The sequence below is a fragment of the Vanessa atalanta genome, chromosome 1, assembly GCF_905147765.1.
Source record: "Vanessa atalanta chromosome 1, ilVanAtal1.2, whole genome shotgun sequence".
NCBI lineage: Eukaryota > Metazoa > Arthropoda > Insecta > Lepidoptera > Nymphalidae > Vanessa > Vanessa atalanta.
The window spans coordinates 4,797,147-4,817,342 of record NC_061871.1 but is presented as its reverse complement, the minus strand read 5'-3'; the positions used below and the strand labels follow the sequence as shown (position 1 = coordinate 4,817,342).

The 20,196-nt window shown below is 34.2% G+C and overlaps 2 protein-coding genes across 8 annotated transcripts in view; one reads left to right on the top strand and one right to left on the bottom strand.

Moving 5' to 3' along the window:
- The window catches only part of LOC125074931 (cytosolic carboxypeptidase 1-like), a 55,868-nt gene that overhangs the window by 20,525 nt on the left and 15,147 nt on the right, over positions 1–20,196 (top strand). The window lies entirely within an intron of this gene.
- LOC125075157 overlaps positions 41–20,196 on the bottom strand; it is a 28,604-nt gene continuing 8,448 nt past the window's right edge. Inside the window, exons 3-8 of one of the 4 annotated variants that reach the window (XM_047686820.1) lie at positions 14,279–14,420; positions 4,793–4,898; positions 2,421–2,497; positions 1,973–2,180; positions 1,624–1,791; positions 41–1,053 (exon numbers count right to left, since the gene is read on the bottom strand). In XM_047686820.1, coding sequence (XP_047542776.1) covers positions 615–1,053; positions 1,624–1,791; positions 1,973–2,180; positions 2,421–2,497; positions 4,793–4,898; positions 14,279–14,336 — 1,056 coding nt within the window. In that variant the 5' untranslated portion in view covers positions 14,337–14,420 and the 3' untranslated portion in view covers positions 41–614. Of the gene's footprint in view, positions 1,054–1,613; positions 1,792–1,972; positions 2,181–2,420; positions 2,498–4,792; positions 4,899–14,278; positions 14,432–20,196 lie in introns of those variants that run through there. The other 3 variants (XM_047686909.1, XM_047686987.1, XM_047687058.1) reach the window with 3 other exon arrangements.

The window sequence follows — 20,196 nt, the reverse complement described above, 5'->3', positions numbered from 1 at the left end:
CGCAGATTGTCGATAAGGTGAATAAAATAAACAAAACAGACATGTTAATATTAAATTTATTAACGTCACTACATCACTATCCTTTAAATTCTTGAGTTTCAACTTATAATACTTAACTAGGTACGTCACATAATATAAACACTATCTTAAACAACTAAACCGAAGGATATGTCCAAAATATTTAAATCAAAAATTTACTTAACAATTATTTTTACGGTTTTTGTGTTAATACGAGAGATCGGACAAATCAACTATAATTACCTCGGCGAAGTCTAGGTACCTATATTTCGAAGAATACTCGTTGTAATATTTGAAGATGTAGGCAAGTCGTAGTATACGAGTCGCCACCACCTTCAGTTTTATAGATTATTGCCCAAAAGATACCCTAAATATCCCAACACTCGTCTTCAGGCGTATACAAAAAGACTTCAATACATAAATCTCATTTACATTAAAATAATAAACATTGTCGAAGCGATATCACCCTCATAAGCAAGCATTAGCTTTACATACAAAATGCTTTGAAATATCAAATAATACTTTTGGTAGTGCGTAAACCTAAACTTTTTTTATAATAACGGTTCGTACTGTTGATGTCACCGTCGAGTCAGACGCTAGTAGGCGGGGGGTGCCAGCATACCACTGGCGTGGACGGAGTGCTCGGTGGCGTCCGGCTCGGCAGTAGAAGGCATGTCGTCAACAGCAGGAGCGTCGCGGGCCTCATGTGTAAGATAAGCAGCTGGATCGTCGCCCACCATACCCTCATCAGCCTCATAAGGACCTTGGGTCGCTTCTTCCTTTTGCTCCTGCTCAGGTTCCTTTGAGTGAGCGTCAGCCGCTCGTGAGTAATGAGAATCGATTTGTGGTGGAGACTTTAACAATGCACCGGACTTAAGATGAGGGGACTGGAGACCGTCGAGAGAAGATGGTCGTAGCTTGCCGATGAGGTCGTTAAGAGTAAAATGAGTTGGGAGATGCTCGGAGCGCGGCGGCGGCGGCGACGACGATGTCAGTGGGTGCGCCGTCGTCGTAGTCGTCATCGACAGCGGCTTTCTGCCAGACCAAACAAAAACGGACCCTCGTATTAGAGAGTCACTCTAAATAGCTGCTACTCATAGTCGAGTTCGAGCTAGATACATTTATCGAGACGACTATTCGAGCTTCAAAATGTTAATTAATAATATCAAACAAAGAATTGTTATGTCACAAGAGATACCAAGCAAAGCCCCCTTCACCCACCCACCAAATAATTTCGTTAATTTTGAAAAGTTTTTAAAAATGTTATTCATAGTTTATCAGTAAAAGAAAATAGTGCCGATTCTGCTGGGTGTAGGGCTCTTGTTTGGTGGTTGGGTTGGCGCAGAGACCTTATCCCGCGGGCCCGCGCGCTTCGATCACTATCGAAACAAACGTTTAAATTCTCTAGCTAATTGAAACCACTTATAAAACATTAAGAGCTACAGACCCACTACTACACACTCTTAACTAAAATGTCGTCAAAGGGACATGTTTGTTAAAGGTGAAATAATTAAAGCTGTGCATAAACGAAAACAAGAATTATACAGCGCGCGGCTAGTCGGGGAGCGGGCCTCCGGAGACGGTTGGCATCTCACCTGTCATTACCCCTGCGCCGAGGACACGGGGATGGAGCCGTAGTTGTAGTAGTAGCAGCGTGTCTGTTCGCAAATAAAGTCCTTGATCTCTCCGCAATGTTGAGGCTCCCAATGGAAGGATGGTGCTTTTAAAGCAACACAGCCGTTGGTCATCACGTGCTCGGTTCTGGAAAACAAACTATTTCTAATATAACTATTGTTTGTAAAATAATAATTAGTCTTAATTTTGAAAATAATTTTACATACAAAATACATAAGTATTTTTAAAAAGGAAAAAAAACTGAATCTAGTTCTCGTTGCGACTCCAGTTACATCAATATATAACAATATTTACACGATATATTGCGTATTCTACGTACCCATGCCTGGCGGTGCGTTGAGGAGCGGTGCTGCCTTGAGGCATATCCAGAGGATCCATACTGTCGTCCGTGTGCTGGCTGGGAGGGTCCATTGTCATGCGTCGCATATAGTTAAATGTTGCATTGAAGGGTAATCCCGTGCTCATCCATAAGTACATGTCAGTGCCGAGGTTGTTACCAGAGGTCCAGAAGTCGTATTTATTATAGCCTATAAAAATAATAAAAACATGACAATTGAAGCCCTAATACTTCAAAGATGCACTGGACTTCTTAGTAGTAAAAAAATTAAAAGTGTATTAAAGAATAGTAACAATAATTTTTTAAACGTTATTAATATCCATTGTCATAATAGTCATAATAATAATTAATAAATTGGCTTGAACACGTTTAGCTTACTTTTCATATTAAACATTATGTAATAAATTTCCTAAATAAAAGATTTCCTCACCTGCATTTGTAAGGTATGTTGTAATTGAATCGGCCTTTTCTTTCGTCTCAAATGATGCTAGTTGTAATCCCAACGATCTGAAAATAATATTATTTGTTAATTTCATGTTTATAAATTTATAAGGTATGTATTGTAGCTGACGTCTAAGTTGTTTTGTGTTTTCGAATATTAAGGATCAAAATTAAATTCCAATTTTTGGCAGAAAATGTAATTGAAATTACTTTATAAATATATTTTTTTAAATCGATGTCATTGACCATAAGAAACTAGATCCTGATTGCTGCTAGTACTTGGTTTTAAAACATTCATAAACTCGCTTAGCCGGATCAGTAAATACAATTTTAGCCCGATCGGCTAATAGTATCCTATAAGGACCATAAGCTTACAAAGAACTACATCGTGAAGCCAGTTTATCGAGCTGGAGTTTATCCGCTAAGCACTCGTTTTGGCCTTGCCACGACGAGTCCACATTCCACACGCACTCTAGGACTCTTAAGAGAATAAAAACCTCAGCGAAGTCCCGTAGTTATCGGCTCCCGTATTTAGTTACAACATTCTTAAAACTATCACGTCTTACGAGATTTAAAATGCTGATATTCACTTCCTTTATTATTTTAATACTACATTTTGTTAAGACATTAAATGTTAATGACCAATAAAAAACGCCAGGAATTTGTTAATTTTGAAATTTACTATTTTAAATTAGCAAATTAACCATTTATGAAATAAAAGAGTGTTCGTTTATTTTAAAGAAGTGTCATTGTAATAATAATTAATTCAGGTTACTTTTCCATAAATTATACCGCTTTCATTTCAAGGTAACGAATGTTAACTATCGAATTCCTCGCACGCAAAAAACACTTGCGCCGAATTAAAAAGTCATAAATTGTACTCGTCTTGAATTAATTATACAGCATTGTGAAGCAATTGTTTTTCCCATTGGGGTATCTTCGACACATCGACATATTTTACCACCATAACTGTATTGTAGTTTTTTGTATCAGCCTCATAAACATTCAAATATGTACCGGGAACCGCCCCTTTTAATGTTTCTTGAAACTGTCTTCTACTTGACGTATTTATGCATAATGTGTTGTTGGCCGTTTTAATTTACCGCTTTTAATTTTTTTCCTTTACTACACATTTATGTATATCCAAAAAAAATTATAAAATACATGTAAGATTTAATGCTTTATATATTTTGTTTAATGAAAGAAGTCGGGCATGTTTCTGTTTTTACCGTTAGCCCATTTTTCCTGCGACTAAATTATCCGACGAATCGCGTCATGCAGTTTGCGTTAGCTACGCTGTGGAGACGCTCACCTCGCATGACACTTTGTCACGCTACCTGTAGCCGCGTCGCGCTTATCATAGCCAGGAGCCAATTTATACCATAATTTCCTGTATGTAATACTCCTGACATGCCCTTAATCGATTTCCCACTTTAGCCATAATTTAGTAACATACAGCATATACAATGCATTAAAGTTTTGTACATTAATTTATACATAATCAATTTCGATGTCTTTTTTTACTTGAGCTCGGATGGTTAACATGTCTTTTCTAACTAGTAAAAGTTCAAAAATATTAAACGATAGCAAAACCACTGAAGAAATAATTTTAAAAATGTTTAAGAAGTGTTAAATTTTATTTAAATGCGCCCGTAGTATAAATTTTCTTACAATTGGTACTGTAAATATATAGGTCGTGACAAAGTCGCAATAGAAGGACATCGTGACCGAGCATAGAGGCGACTGACCTTTAAGTCGTTTAAGCGTGCGCTTGGTAAAATCGAGACCGCAAATGTCTATTAAATCTATTCTTCCTTATATTCCTAATGGGCAACCCGAAATGAGAAAAGATCATATTTATGATAAATTGCTGCTACACAATTATAAAATGAAGTGGAGTGCAATTTAATGAACTGTAATTATACTCTTGAAGTTTATACTTCAAGCAATCCGGGAACCGTGGGAGAGGTAGCACAATAAAACCTCAATCCTTTTGTCCACATTTCGCAGTGGGAATAGCTCGCGGAAGTAGTTCGCCGAGGTAACGATATTGTTCTCGGTTTTCCCAGAACTACTAACGGTAATGCAAATGTCCATACGCTTCCTGGTTGTACTCGTGAGCCTTCGAAGCGCACCTAGGCCTGCTTGTTAACGCCCAGAGGAACGTCGTTATAGCAGGACAAGACTAAAGATAAGCCGGATAAGCATTCAGAGTCACGATATAACTATTATGTCTATCGAACGCGCCGAGAGAAATATGATACGACTGTGGTTAAGCTATGGAGGTGTGTCATTGTTAAGTACCTCGATGGTCGATTCGATACGCAGTGCACTAGTGTTGGCAATGTAAAGTGGCCTCACCTGCAGTACTGATAAGCCAGAAAATAGTTCAGCTCGGGGCTGTACGGGTTCATCCTTGATATAAAGTATTGTACGCCATCGAGTTGTATCGTAGTTATCCTCTGAGCTGTAACAATGTAAAAAGTAGATTACAATTTATGGTCAAGAAATATTATACAGATTAAATATGTTTTTCTTATAAAGCTTTTATATATTTCAAATACACTTTTACATACACTCGCGCACAAAATAAGTTTTATCTAATGTACTTAATCTAAAATTCTTACAATAATAAAAAAGCAATAGTTCTTGAATATGTAATATTTTATTTTTGTAACTTTTTAAATTTATTATATCACTAATTGTTTTGTATTTTGGAAAATTTGTTCACCAAACGCCATATGATATGCCTGTAATGTATTTTATTTATCAGCTATTGTAAAATAGAATTAATAAACGAAATGATTGGTTGTTTTTTGTCTCAAATTATATTACGATAAAATTCGTTACTTCATTTAAATTCGGTGAGAATAAAAACGTTAAATATCATACGTCGAATATAATTATTCTACGGGTCGGCACGCTCTGCGGTCGGGCAACAGTTCCGATATTATGTAATTAAACTCATTGATTACCAACCTCCTGTTGTGGCTTACCGGGATTTATTTATGTCGCAATAACTCTAAACGTTTAATACAGGATCTTAAGTTTATATTGCAATAAATTACATTCCTCTATTATATTTATATACTTTATAGATAGAGATATCGTGTGGCCACCATCTCTTAATGCCAAATATTGTAGTTATATAATTTTTTACAAAATTTTTAGATGTGCTTGATTTTTAAATTTTTTTTTGGTAAAGGAAATCATTGCGAGGCAAACTGCTTAAAGGTGATGAGTAGAAATTCTGTGACATGTGTATATGGCACTAACTCCCAGTGCACGATAGTTGTAGAATAAGAATCATCCTTAAGGACAGAGGAAATGGTTGAGTAGCTGTGGGCTATTTTATGACGACAAATAACGATACAACTCTCAAGTTGTACCATTCGTTGTATACGACACTGACTAACTCAAAAGATATAATTCTATATCGTTAAGTATAATTTATTACGTCTTTATTTTGATTTAAAGCTTCCATATCGATAATATGTTTAATGGTAGTCCTATTTCCTGTGCCTGTCGATGAGTAAACGGATGAGCGAGTAGTATAATCCACATCCTTCTCATTTGCACATTGCTTTAAGCGATATTTTAAATTAGATGATATTATTTTCTCAAGTATAATAACTATTTTATTTTTTAATTTCTTTTACGAGCAGTAAACTAGATTTGATTTGCACAAAACAATTTTGTCTCATTGTAATTGAATTGATTTAAAACATATGATTATGTCATTGCTCAAAACCTATAATTGATAATTTTGAGATTTATAAAATCCCGCTGGATATTTTTTTTTTCGCCGGTTTTTCTATAGTCTGAGGTGTTTATTTCGCAGCCGTTAGTAGTTGGTAACAATCAATAAGCAAGAGTAACGCTTGTTCTATATTGATTAAATATTTGAACTTCGATTTAAAATCACCAATAAAAAATAATATTTAATGGAAATGATAATAGGAATGGTGATTATAAAATGTTAAATGACCTATTATTTTCTAATTAACTACATGTTTTTGTAGGGACGTGTTCGCGTATAATACTTAAGCTGTCAATTACAGAGTTAATGGAATTGGTTATCGTATCAGCCAGGTTTTACTTGTCTCGTCTTCCCGTCTCCCTGGAATCCATGCATAATGCTACCTCATGCATATACAATGTCGCGCATTTCTCGACTTATTCTTTTTGTCTCCATACAACAACTTCTCTGACGTAATGTTTTCTTTTATTGCAGTTAAATATTTTCGAGTCATCTGTTTCTTTGAACAGTGCCCAATGCTAAGGAACCTGTTCGCTTTATGAAACTCCTTTTAGATGTTGAGTGTACAAAAAGTATAATATTTTAATGTTTTTCGTTATTCGTTTTCGAATAATTAATTATACGGTCTATTATAGCAACCGTAATAGTAAATAAATCTTCATTATTTGACCGATTCAGGGAATTGACTTGGAAGTCATTAGTATTATTTAAAGATACGAAATAAATAAAATGTCGATAAACGCAAATACAAACAAACATGAACTCACACTTTCAACATTCGAAAAATAATTTAATTCTAAAAAACTCTAGGCTTCGAATTCAGGGCTTCCAAAATCGTAATAAATAACATATAAATTAATTACCAAAATGAAGTCCACTTCCTGATTGTAAAAGTAAATTACATTTATTCAGATAAGATCATGAATATAATTTTATGTTGAACACGAAATTCAAATTCCATATTAGGATATGATGGATGCATTTCACAAACAGTGCATTGAATGATACTAGTTTTGACGTATGAAGATAGCATGAGACAAAAAGGCGGGTCACGTCGTAGATGTTGCGCAATGCATACAGATGCCGTGTTGCCGACACCCCCGACACGTACTCGCTCGGCACCAACCAGGATGCGACATTCAATACTTTATAAAACTCTTTCATAATACAGCATAAATTAAACGTTCATTTTTTTGATTTTATTTCTAAGCCAATACAATATAATATAATTCTGTGAAAACCAAACATGATAAAACACGGTTAGGTTTGAATGATACCTAACATTTACATATTCGACAACAAGACAACGTTACCGGGTGAGTGCCCCGAGCCGTGTAGATTTCCGCCTGCTCATCCAGCGCCGCACACCGGACGCGCTTCTAACGGCCCCTTGTCCAAAACTATGGAACACTTCGCGAATGACGCATCACAATATATATCGTTTGATAGCAGACTATTTCAAATAAATTGCCCACCCATTCAAAGCAAACTTTATGCAGTGCGAATAGTACCTACATTATTATTTGGCTTGAAACTGTATGCGCCCTACATGTTAAGGATCTGGTACCTCTAAGGGTGTCAACTCAACAATTTTATATAAGATTTTGTGGAAGGAAAGATAATAGTATGAAATTAGGTTTATTATGGACATGAAATATTTTGAATCTTCCTCCATAGATCCAGTTAATAGATAATTTTCTTATTAATTCCTCCAGCGATATAAAAGATAGTTTTATTAAATATTTAAAGATTTGTCTATTTCTGAGTTAACTGAGTAAGTGAAATCTATACTTCTATTTTAAATTATACAGCTGTAGAGCTTTATATTTTTGTACGCTCTAATATTAAAATCTCAGATATTACCATTTTAATTTAAATACAAATTGTAACCTTAGACAGTCCAGTTATTACGGCTACTTAAATTCAAGCTGCGACACTAAGAAAGTCATAAACATACACTTCAACTATTGAGGTAAAAAATCTGTATAGAAAGTATTTACACATCAAATTTAACACGGATAATACAAATCACATTTAATTGCATTAACCTAATCGAACATACTTGATTCAAGAAGGTTTTTACGAGGCACTTTTGAATCTTCATTTAACAAGTTTAATTAAAATTTATAGTTACATTCCGAAGTTTATATTCCGAATGAGAGGGTAACAATTAAACGGATTACATTACTTATTACTAGGGCTAATATAAAATTCATTAAACAAAAGATTCATACGAGATCGGATCTTAAGTTCCGGTGCGGGTACATAAATTTTACAGCGTTCAATATTCGTGTTTTATTCCTGAATGAATGGGAGGAAGTTGTAGTTATTATTACGTGGTACTTAAGATTCCGTCACGAGACAGTTTGTTAACGAATACTAATAACACAATACCTGGTTTTATGTCGTTTAATTTTACAAAAAACAATCGACAGTGTATGAATAAATCAATTGTTTATTGGTCACGAATAAAGTGCGACTTGATATAAAAAATATATGGCTTGGATTTTATTAATACTTAGATTGATTTTTTGTACATTTAAATTGATGTAAATTATACTGTGACGCCGTGATGAACCAGTGGTTAGAAGACTTGAATCTTAACCTATAATTATGAGTTAAAACCTCGGTGATGAACGAACACATCGCGAGGAAACCTGTGTATCCTTAAGTATAAGGAGAGGAGGCCTTAGCTCATCATCATTTATAGGCAACAACTTTTTACTTTCAATTACACCGTATCGTTTGTGTACATTAGTTGCCAATACTGTTGATTTATTATGAATTCATAATACCATCATCGATAAAAAAGTAATACATTTGATAAAAATATCCCGGGAATCAATTCCAATAGTTTGCAAAAAGCGTGGTGTTTATGCTAACTTGTCTGCAATATTTATACATAGTTCAGTAACAGCGGGGATGTTATGGAATTTGCATGATATTTACATTATTCTAGTAAAATAAAACGATAGATTTATGTGCTTATTCACAAGTGTCTATAATACTGTCTATAATAGGCTGTTACGCAGCACGACATCCACTTATGGAAAACATTGCGCAAATACCCCTTATAAGAAATTTTATCGTCGACAATTGCACGATTTTCTGTTCATTCAATTACTTATTTACTTTTTCTTTATATTTTGCTTTATATATATATTTTACTAACCTTTAAAAATACCAAATAAATCAAAATCTTTTTGAAAATGTATTGTTTTGGTTGGGTTATGTTTCGCTTTCGTAAAATATGAATTTGTTCCCATTTTATTATTATTTACTTCTTATTTCCCTTATACGAAGGAAACATCGATAGGAAACCTGCATGTGTCAAATGAAATTCTGCCACATGTGTATCCATTACCGCGCATACGATAATCATGGTGGAAACCTTCTCCCCAAGAGGAGAGAGGGCTTTTGCCCGTCAGCTCACCGCATTTTCTGGCATTAGTGGCATTATTTTAATAGTACCATGGCCAATGATATTTTGATAGTAAGTATCATTTCGAATGTAATATTAAAATATTGTAAGTAAATAAGTATATCGGCAGCAATTTATATCTGTAAATAAATAAAATTTTATTTCGTTATTACATGACACAATTTGCACCACAAACTATATGACTGGTGCAATCACGGCGCAGTGATTATAGGCGCTATGAAATAGACTCATTTGGATTATGGAATTTGTAATTAGGAATTTGTAAAAAAGGACAAGCTGATAATTATACTCTTTACGTTCTCTTTACGTTTATTATTATACTCTTTACTTTCAAGGTAAGTGATTGATCAGGTTTACTTCAGCGTCTTTTGATTTTAGATAAAAATGGACTTATTTATTATAATCAAAATTGTGTTTTATTATTAAATTCTTAGTGTTCATGTAATTTTTTCTTAAGATTCGAATTTAAATTATAACTAGTTACCTATTTGAATAGAACGCTTTAAATAAAAAAAGTGTAGGAAGAAACAGGCTTTTTTGAATAGATTGCAAGTGAATTGTGATTCAGAGGTATACGACCGGTCATTGTAAGGAACATAGTCTCTAAAAATAGTATTCCTAGCCGTAGTATTCTTCTAAAGCACTACGGGGGGTATTTATTTTTATGATGTTCCAAGCGAGCGTACATACCGCACGTATTTCTTAATAATCGTAGAAATAATCAATCTGACAAACATACGATCTATAAAATTTGTATCTATTCTTCTTTCATATTAAACTGTAATATTTTTTAATTTTTTGTGTTAAAAAAATGTATATATTAAACAATAAGATAAATCCATAACGACCGCTCTTACAATGTTAAATACTACGTGTAAAAAGTTAGCGCCAGGATGTAAGAAGAACGTCGTGCCTCGCGGCGAGCGGCGCTTGAGCATGTGTGCGATTGTGCACTGCATTACATGATTGCATAACGCAAACCAGTCGCTCGTATCGGTCGCAATAACTCGCCCTCTCCGAGCAAATTACGTTGCCGCCGAGTACAAGGGCAAGGTAGGCCCCATTTCACGGCCGTAACCACTCTTCCCGTCCTTTTGCAGCTTACTTTAACGTAATGTTACGATAAACTTGATTGATACGACTTGATAATTTAATTCACTAAATTATATACCTACAGATCACTTTTCAGCTACCAAGAAAAAGACGGAGAACTAAGTTGAACGAAACTGGTTCATACTCAAAGTAATGATTCGAGCGACCGCAAATTATTGCTTAATGTACCGTAAAAAAAATTGCAATTTAAAGTTCTATCAAATTTCGTTGATTAACCCCGCCGTGGGAACATCGATCGAATCGTTCGCGGTCGGATAACGATCGAAACACAAAAAAGGGATCAAGATAATGAAGAACAAACGAGCAGTATACAAACCCAAGGACGAACTGCGATCCCGCGCCGCACTCGTCCCTGTGCTGGAATGCACCAACCTGACTATTTTTAGTCATCAAACCCGATACCGGCCTGGACTTGTTCAACCAGGCAAACAGTTGTTCACGGTTGGTTATGCCCATACAAGTTCAACATTTTACGAAATCAAATTATTTTTGGTAACCAAAAATTTCCAAAAGTATTATTTTTTATTTTTTTTCTTGCTATTATGTATTCAATATAAATAAGTATTTTAAGAATAAATATTCAAGATAGAATGCAACTTGTCCTAACTCGCAACTCGTCCTTGTCCCTAAAACTCTATATATGCACAAAAAAACGTTGAACATCCCGTAATTTGATATAACCACCGTCTCTTGCGGACCCAGTTAAAAATTTAGGGACAAAAAAGTATTGAAGTATCACAATAAATTAAATTTCTAAACCCTTCGGCACCGAACCGATCTCAAGTTAATCCGATTTTATGTACGAGTTTATGAGTACCTTAAAAAACTTGTTTCAACAATATCGTATAAGCCAAAATTTATTACTTGTAATGAACATTAAATAACTCTGAGTACAACAAAAATAAAGTGCTAACTCTGCTTAGCATTATCTTTTATGTTCCTCAACGATTAGACATCTATAAAAGCGTCGTAAATGTTAATGATTAAAATTTTACTTAGAACCATTTACACAAGCGGTATAAAATCACTCTATCGCTACGCCATTATTCGACCATACCAAAATATATAAGTAATATATGTTGTAATATGAAGTCGAAATGCAAATGAATGAATTGCGAATTTTAAATGCTTCAAATAAAAACGATTTATATCATGGAGATGCGACGGAAGTGCATAATGTTCCATAATAGCTTGTACACGAAAGCTATTTTCTGATATTAAATGTTAGCTAACATTACAACATTTTTGCATAATGAGGACTGCAATTATGCTAAGAAATGGAATGCTAATCGTAAGAGATCTGACGAGCTTTATGTCATTGACACAGAGTGAGCGCACGGTACAAGTTACAGCTGTAAAAAAGAGCCGCCACGGTGGAGTCATAAAAATATCACTACCGCATTATTTACAAGACCGGTAGTGGGATTGCAAGGCATTGGAGACTTATACAGATAAGATATAATTTTATTCCTTAGAAACTGCAAAGGTACGTGTCTGTCCTCGGCAACTATCCGCTGGCCGTTGAACCCGCACCTGTCGTCGCTCTTCATCACCCCTCGCTATTTTTTCTCACAAAACTTCCGTTCCACGGTTTTTGCTGCTGTCGATAACCTGTCTGATACCGCGGATACGCCTCATTAGCAAAATCGCTCACAACGATGTTGATTTGTATAAATCGTTCAACTTGAGAATTTTCGTGGGATTATGAAGTAATTTTATGAGGTAATTCGCTCACTCTAATAAAACATTGCACGAGCAAGACGAACAAAGTGTCAATGACTCTACGTTTTTTTATGCGCATCATTAAGCATAGCTGTCTATGCATTTTAATAAAGTGAAAAAAAAAATTAAAACATTTTTATAGTCCTGTAACGCAAATGTAAAGATAACGAAGCAAATATGTATATACCGTTACCGTGATTTTTTTTTACGTTACCTGACCACTTTAAAAGATAACATTTATAATTAATTTCATTTTTTATATATTATTGACACATAACACAAACAAAATTACTATTTCAATGTAAGAGAAGAAACGTAATTCGTAGAGAGCAAAAAAGTCCCTTTTATTCTGAGCATAGTGCACTTGCCTGCATAGCAGTGGACGCACTTGAATCAATATCAAGCGGATAGGTAGATAGTTCCGTTTTCTAGTTGATTTAAATTTGATGAAATTAAAACCGTGTTTATTATTCGAAAAAAAAGTAACATTCAATCCTTCCATAAAAGGTATATAGTCGAAATACCTTTTATCGAATTGCGAGTTCTTTAGAATCATGTCATTATTAAAAATTATTTTATTTGATTTCTATTAGTATGTTAACAATTCAAATTTGTTTGATATATTAACTACCGGTTATAGGTTATCATTTTCTTATAAAACGTTATATTGCTTCTTTTGAACTAATAAGATTAATTTTCTATTTGATCGTTTATCTACATGCATTTTTTTTTAAATATTTTATTACATCCATTGCAAAGGTTTTGACGTCTTCTCTTATTTAATATAAATATATTATATTTAGTTGGTTTATTATATTTTTTTGTATAACTTATATAATGGAACCTTATAGTAACTATTTACATATATGTTGGATGCTAAATATAGAAAGATATCTTTAAAAATAAATTTAGTTAAATTAATATTATTTATAGGATTTAATATTTTTTTAATTTAATTTTTTTTTACATCGTATTCATATAATTCATATTGAGGCTAAATTTTTCTTTAAAGCTGAGATGTTTGTGAGCTGCCTACTGCCATTGTACTGTGATAGAAACAGAACAATGAAGGTCGAGGACCCGCGGGTCACAGCAGCGATCTCAAGAAGTCATAAACTTGAAACGTTAACCATTCCTTCTTTTATTACATCCTGATTACAGCCAGTTTTTCTAAGCATTCGGTAAATGCTTGTTAATGCTTAGTAGTTTTTCATTATAAGAAATGAACATAAAATCCATGCTTGTTATGTCAACAGTACAACAACATATGAAACCTCCTCAGAAACGCCCTACATATATTTTCGGGTTTGAATTTTATGCATATTACTTTACTAGATTTTTCAGTTAAGAAAAAACTTCACAAATTTAGGTGACGTTTTGTGACCTAAATACTATCGAAAAGAATAATTTTTGAATTCTAGAACTCAAATTGATATTATATTTACTTAAATTAATTTATCATACTATTATTTATTATGGTTATAATTTTGAGCTTTCAGGTTAACGTACATTTGGCAATTAGATTGTCCTTTATGTGTACTCGTATTCTAGTTGCAGGTTATTTTATCTGGCTGACCGTGTTACGAAATTAAATTGTCATCTAATCACATGTAGTCGTCGAGTTTATTAGAATAATTTACAGCGAGGACCGTCAAATAGTAGTAGTCACCGCTTAAAAGTATAAGCAGACCAATAAACTTCTCTCAAATTATAGACTTAATTTAATAATTTCTAATCGGACAGTTTTAGATTAATTTAAAAATAACATTGGTATTATTTCCAAAAGAAATGTTACATTTGTAAGACATACCTGCGACAGGCCCAAGCGTAGTCACGAAGAGCAGGAAAAAGCTGGCGAGTAAGAGCATGTTGATAGAGATGTTGGATTTCTTCTAACTATTGCGGGATCACGCGCTAGATTGCGCACACGCAACACGGGACACTCGGGCACACTGAACGCGCGCTCTCCAGAACCCCCCCTTATAACAGCAACGCGTCCCGCGCGCTCGTCTACACAAACAATGGTGGCTATGCTTCGACGACCGGCTTTTCAAACATCACGTCCATTGAACTTCTTAGTGCGAGTCCCTCGATAAATGTATAAGTTAAACCAGTAATGGTGTTACAACATCTCTGGGGCTCGCTCCGCCGGCGAGGCGATACGGGCACGGACGTCCGGCGGCGGACGGACGCTCGGCGCCCGCGCACCCGCTCGCTACGACACGGGAGTTATCTCGGCAAATCGTACCGTACTATAGTTGCGTTCGCTCAATTTGTTCTTGTTGCGGTCGTTGCGAATTCTTCTCCCGTCCAAGGGGTCGTCTAAGTTTTTCTTATTTAAGGACGCTATGTCGTAAATTGAGAAGTTTATGTTACTTAATCAAAGCAGAATATCTTTTGATAAAATATGACCACCTTTATGATGAACAAGTTATCAATTTAATGATTGTAGTAATAAACTTTTTTTTTTTCTACAAACTTCTCCTCAAAGGATAAGAAGTCTTAGACCACCAGTGAACATGTACAGGCTTTTTATGCAAATTAAAAATTTTAACTATTTTCTATTAGCCAATAAAATATGTTTAATTGTATATTTATAAAATACAAATAAAATCAAAATATTTTTTCTTAAAAACTAAGACGAAGCAAGATATTTTTACGAATAGTCGGCTAGTATGCGTGCAGCTATCAACTATAAGAGACCGACAGCCATGATAAAAAAAAGGTAAAATATCGCGATGGCGGTGATCTCACACCTTACGAGTTTCATGCTTTAGTGATTTATATTCAAATTTACGACTTTATTTAAGAGCCATGTATATTAATAACTCATCTTATAACATGTTACTATTTTATAATAATTCTTCAATTGACTATCGATTTTTTTTTGTCGATTTACGCGAACAGAAAAATGTAACAATTGTGTTCAACGGGTTATGTTAAGCGGAATGGACAGTATTTTTTTATGATATCGGTAGGCGGACGAGCAAATGTGCCAACTGATGGTAAGGGGTCACCACCGCCCAGACAATGGTGCTATAAGAAATATTAACCATTTCTTACATCACTAATGTGCCACCAACCTTGGGAACTAAGATGTAATGTCCTTTGGGCCTGTTGTTACACTGACTCAGTCACCCTTAAAACCGGAACACAACAATACTGAGTACTGCTGCTTGGTGGTAGAATATTTGATGAGTGGATGGTGCCTACCCAGACGGACTTGCACAAAGCCCTACCACCAAGTAAAAATGAATTTCAGCAGTTGTTGTCCTCTGGTTATATACCTAAGAGGGATCACGATAAATGTTTTTAGGATTAAACATCCTGATCATAGGTGGTATCAGAAGTTAGCTCGAAGTCGATGCTAGGTATATTTGGAAATGCTATGCAGTTGCGTCAAGGTGGTTCCGTTTCTCGTAGAAATTTTAATTTTTTTTACGATGACGAGCAAATGGGCCATCTTATGGCAAGTGGTCACCATCTCCCATAGACAATGGCGCTGTAAGAAATATTAACCATTTCTTACATCACCAATGCGCCACCAACCTCGGGAAATAAGATGTTATGTTCCTTGTGCCTGTGGTTATAATGGCTCACACATCCCTTCAAACCGGAACAGTAACCGAAAAAACTGTTAATTATGAACTAAGATATATAATCTATTTCTTTTATTTTTATTTTAGGAATATTTTCAGATTCAGATTCGGAGTAAATAGGCGATTCATCCTTTAAGGGTTTAATCATTTATTTTTATAATCTGTTTTTTAATAAATATTTAATTTTACTTGTAAATTACCCTCCCCTCGTACGTTTTTTTACATATTATGCAGTTAATACATTTTATGGGCAAATTCATGCGTATAAATTAAAGTATCCTACATACCAACGTCTTTTTCATTAAAAATGTCGTCAAAGTATTAATTTGAAAAAAATCTTTGTTATACATGAACTAATCGCGATAAGTGGATAAACCCTGACCATAGATATTAATGCTGTAAGAAATACAAATTATTATCAAACTATCATTGCTCTGCCAGGGGCATTTATGGCAAAAATTGTATTTGTAAATAGCAATTACACTGGCTCACTTTAATTCTTCAAACCACTGGAATACAGAGTAATAGTATCTTGATCTAGAATAAATGATGACTGGATGGTATCTCACCAGGCTAGAAAGAAGCCCTACTACCATCAATAGCAAATAAATAGAGTAAGTTTTACGCTAGAAGCCAAATATAAACAGGCAAAATCAAAACAGTTCAGCACACATTTCTCCTCTGATTTTCAACCGATGTCCTTGTTTTTATTAGAAGCTTGACGATCTTTGGTGTTATCAATAAAAATAATGAGTAATGTTCAAAATGAGTTCGTTTTAAATGTTACATTTCTTCAGAACTTAGTATAATAAAATTACGATACGATACGATACGCATGAATTATATTCCTTTTCTTACCAATGTCTTAATATGCTTATTATATATTTGATATAAATTAATAAAAGTGAAAATAAGCTAAGCAATACAAAGGAGACTTATATTAAATGATATGAAAATAATAATCCATCAGTAAAATCATTGTGAACTTTCATGCCATGGAGAAAATAAGTGGCCATGAGTTGAACATTAGATTTATCCAGAAATAAAAGCATGGAAACTGCGCGGTGGACTTGAAAGGCGCCGCCGCTGCATCACTCTAAGTATGTGCCTTTGAGAGCCACGATAATTGGTGGCACTCTGTTTATTCGTCGCACGGCCACCGGGCCGGTGGTCAGCGCACCTCACACTGTATAAATACTCTAAATATAAAAATACGACATTTTTAACTATTTTATTTTGCAAATTGAATAATACATACTTGAAATTAATTTATTCGGTAATATTGATAGCCTTCGAGCTGATTTAGGAAGATACGGATATTCTTTCATAAAGGATACTTGTCGAATACACAGGACAGATTAAAGTACACGAGTGTGTGCTCAAATACAATTGTACTATCCCTCACTCTCATGTCTGGAAAAAGATCAGGCGTAGGACTAACGTCTTTGCGTACTTTATGGTAACTGGTTCACGAGAGTATTAATCCTCCAACTTGGACTTGGACTGCTACTAAGTAATTCCTTGCCAGAAACTTCTTAATGACCTATACGTATTATATAGTCTTCTTAATGACCTATACGTATTATATATTCTTAATTCTTAACTTCTGAAACCGAGGTTTAGAGCCTTAGCTAAATAAGGCGCCCGAAGCAGTTGAATGTTTTAGTTTCCAGTGCGGAAAATTTATTCACTGTAGGAATATAAGAGATAATTCTATAAAGCATATCAGGTGTAATCCACATATAATACCCGATAAGCGGGTATCTGAACACTATCTGTAGCCACAATGTATATTCGATACTATTGAACCATTCACAACAAGATACTGCACTTAAAATTAACTAGAAGAAAGTTAAATTGCCTCAATGCCTCCAGGAACGTTTTTAAATCTCTTTTTAATCGCATTCAACCGATGCCTATCGTATTGTTTTACATCGGATGAGTTACGTTGGCGCGCGATACGATGCAACTCGATAAAATAAAATTCACAGTTTTATTTTAAGGAAAAAAAAAAACTTGATATTGCTTTAATAGCTACAAAGGGAACAAAAGAAGCGAGATTCGAACGTGTTTTTTTTCGTGAGATGTTACTGAGGTTCGGACAGCGTTTAATTGAACGAGTACTTGACTCCGACGTTTGAATAGTGGCTACAAGAAGACCCCACGTACGTCCCAAACAATATTGAAGTATAACATAAAATTCAGCTTATTATCATTCTTCTCATATTTTATCGATAATAAAGTAATTTCACAAGTCATTAATCAAAATTCAAAACAAAATCACGACGAAATAATAACATGCTATTGAAATTTTCAATTAAAATATTCTTTAATGTAAAATTTAAATGAATTTGACACAAAATTATATTTTCTTACTTGGAACACACAAACGAATTACTATGGTTCGTCTCGCATTGAAAAAACTTTTGATTCTGAATTGGAATTGCAAAATAATCCACCATTAAAATCTATTTTTATACTCTCGCTTATTTATATCTCACTATTGAAACTTCTTTTATTAAAATAATGATATATTTTGAAGCTAAAATTTACGAATTCTAGATACACAATAAGCTAATACTTTTTATTATATTATAATATTAATTGAAATGACATTAAAATTAAGATCAAGAGAACATAAGTCATACAACGTATCGTAATATTGTATTGTATTCTGAATAGCTAGAAACGGCTTCATATCCACAAATGTTGTTTCGGGCGATTAGTTCAATAAAGCTGTGTCTCCTTCTTTCGAATGTCAATTCAATGGTGACAGAAAGGGAGAAATCAGTGTTTAACTAAACAACGTTTATACGTAAGGTTAAGAAAATTTAAGAAAAAGTTAAAGACAAATGCAGACCCTTTCTATATTTAACCTATTAATTGCACTCCTAACTAAGACGGCGTTCTCAGTAAGTTTTGAATTATTCCGATCGTTACCGGTGCCGGGATTATATGGTTTTTGTCCGCCAACTCATTCCGAAGAATCACGCCAGACCGGTTTGCGCGAGCTCTGAAACAATTATATTGTTTTACTTATCTCTATTACGTTTGTCGTTATTATTACTTAATAGGATTGGTATTACTTTTTAATTTATAATTTATACATTGTAATATAATTGCATCAGGGTTGTGTACGTAGTAGAATTAAATTTTTCATACGATTTATTTCACACACTACTTATTTAAAAGTAAATATAAGAGAAAAATATATTTCTTTAATCTCTTAAAATTTAATAAAATCATTGTTTCCATACCACGATCACTTTGACAATCGAGTCTTAGGGTACACGTTGGTTAAAATAGTTATCAGACAATGTAATATATATAATTTTACTTTACTGGTACTATCTTTCATAATTTAAGTTAGTTAAGAAATCAATGTGTTTCATTACTAAAAATATACATTACGTATGCCTATACGTAATGTGTAGGCTTACATTTATACAATACGAATTCTATTGTAGTTAAATGCCATACGAGTATAAAATTACTTGCGCATTTTCAAGTTTTCATTTTTGTGCGCTCTACAAAACAATTTCAACGCTCAGGATGCAGAATCTCAAACAAGATTTGAGATACCGATTGCATGCGTGCATTGCATCGGAATTTTTATTAGGTTCATTCATTAATTTCAAACTAGATGTTATCTCAAGCTCTTTCTTAGAGGTTAGCAAATATATTTATCATAATTCTATACTTCTGAGGCAGCGCACAGCCGTTATTAGGTTTGATCTTCGCGGATAAGACACTGTGATATTGATTCGTCTCGCGCTGTCGTGACATAGGTGATTATGTGTTTAAGCAATTACTTCATGGAGCCGCTATAGTGATCGAGGTAGGATAGTTTCCCGTTATAATTGGCAGAGGCTCGCAGGGTCCGTCTGGGAGAGGTGTCAGAAATGAACGGTGGTGTGCGCTACGTAGGGACCACTTCGATCTCCCCCCTATAATTTTCATCGAAACCTATTTCGACAGCCTCTTATTTTAAACATACTTAGCAAAATCAGTATTTTCTATACTATATGTTTATGTCTACGTTTATTTTTACTCGCTTAATGTAAAGTTCACGTTAACCTACCTTATCTCACTTTTTCCGTTATAACATTATAATTCAACGGATAAAGAC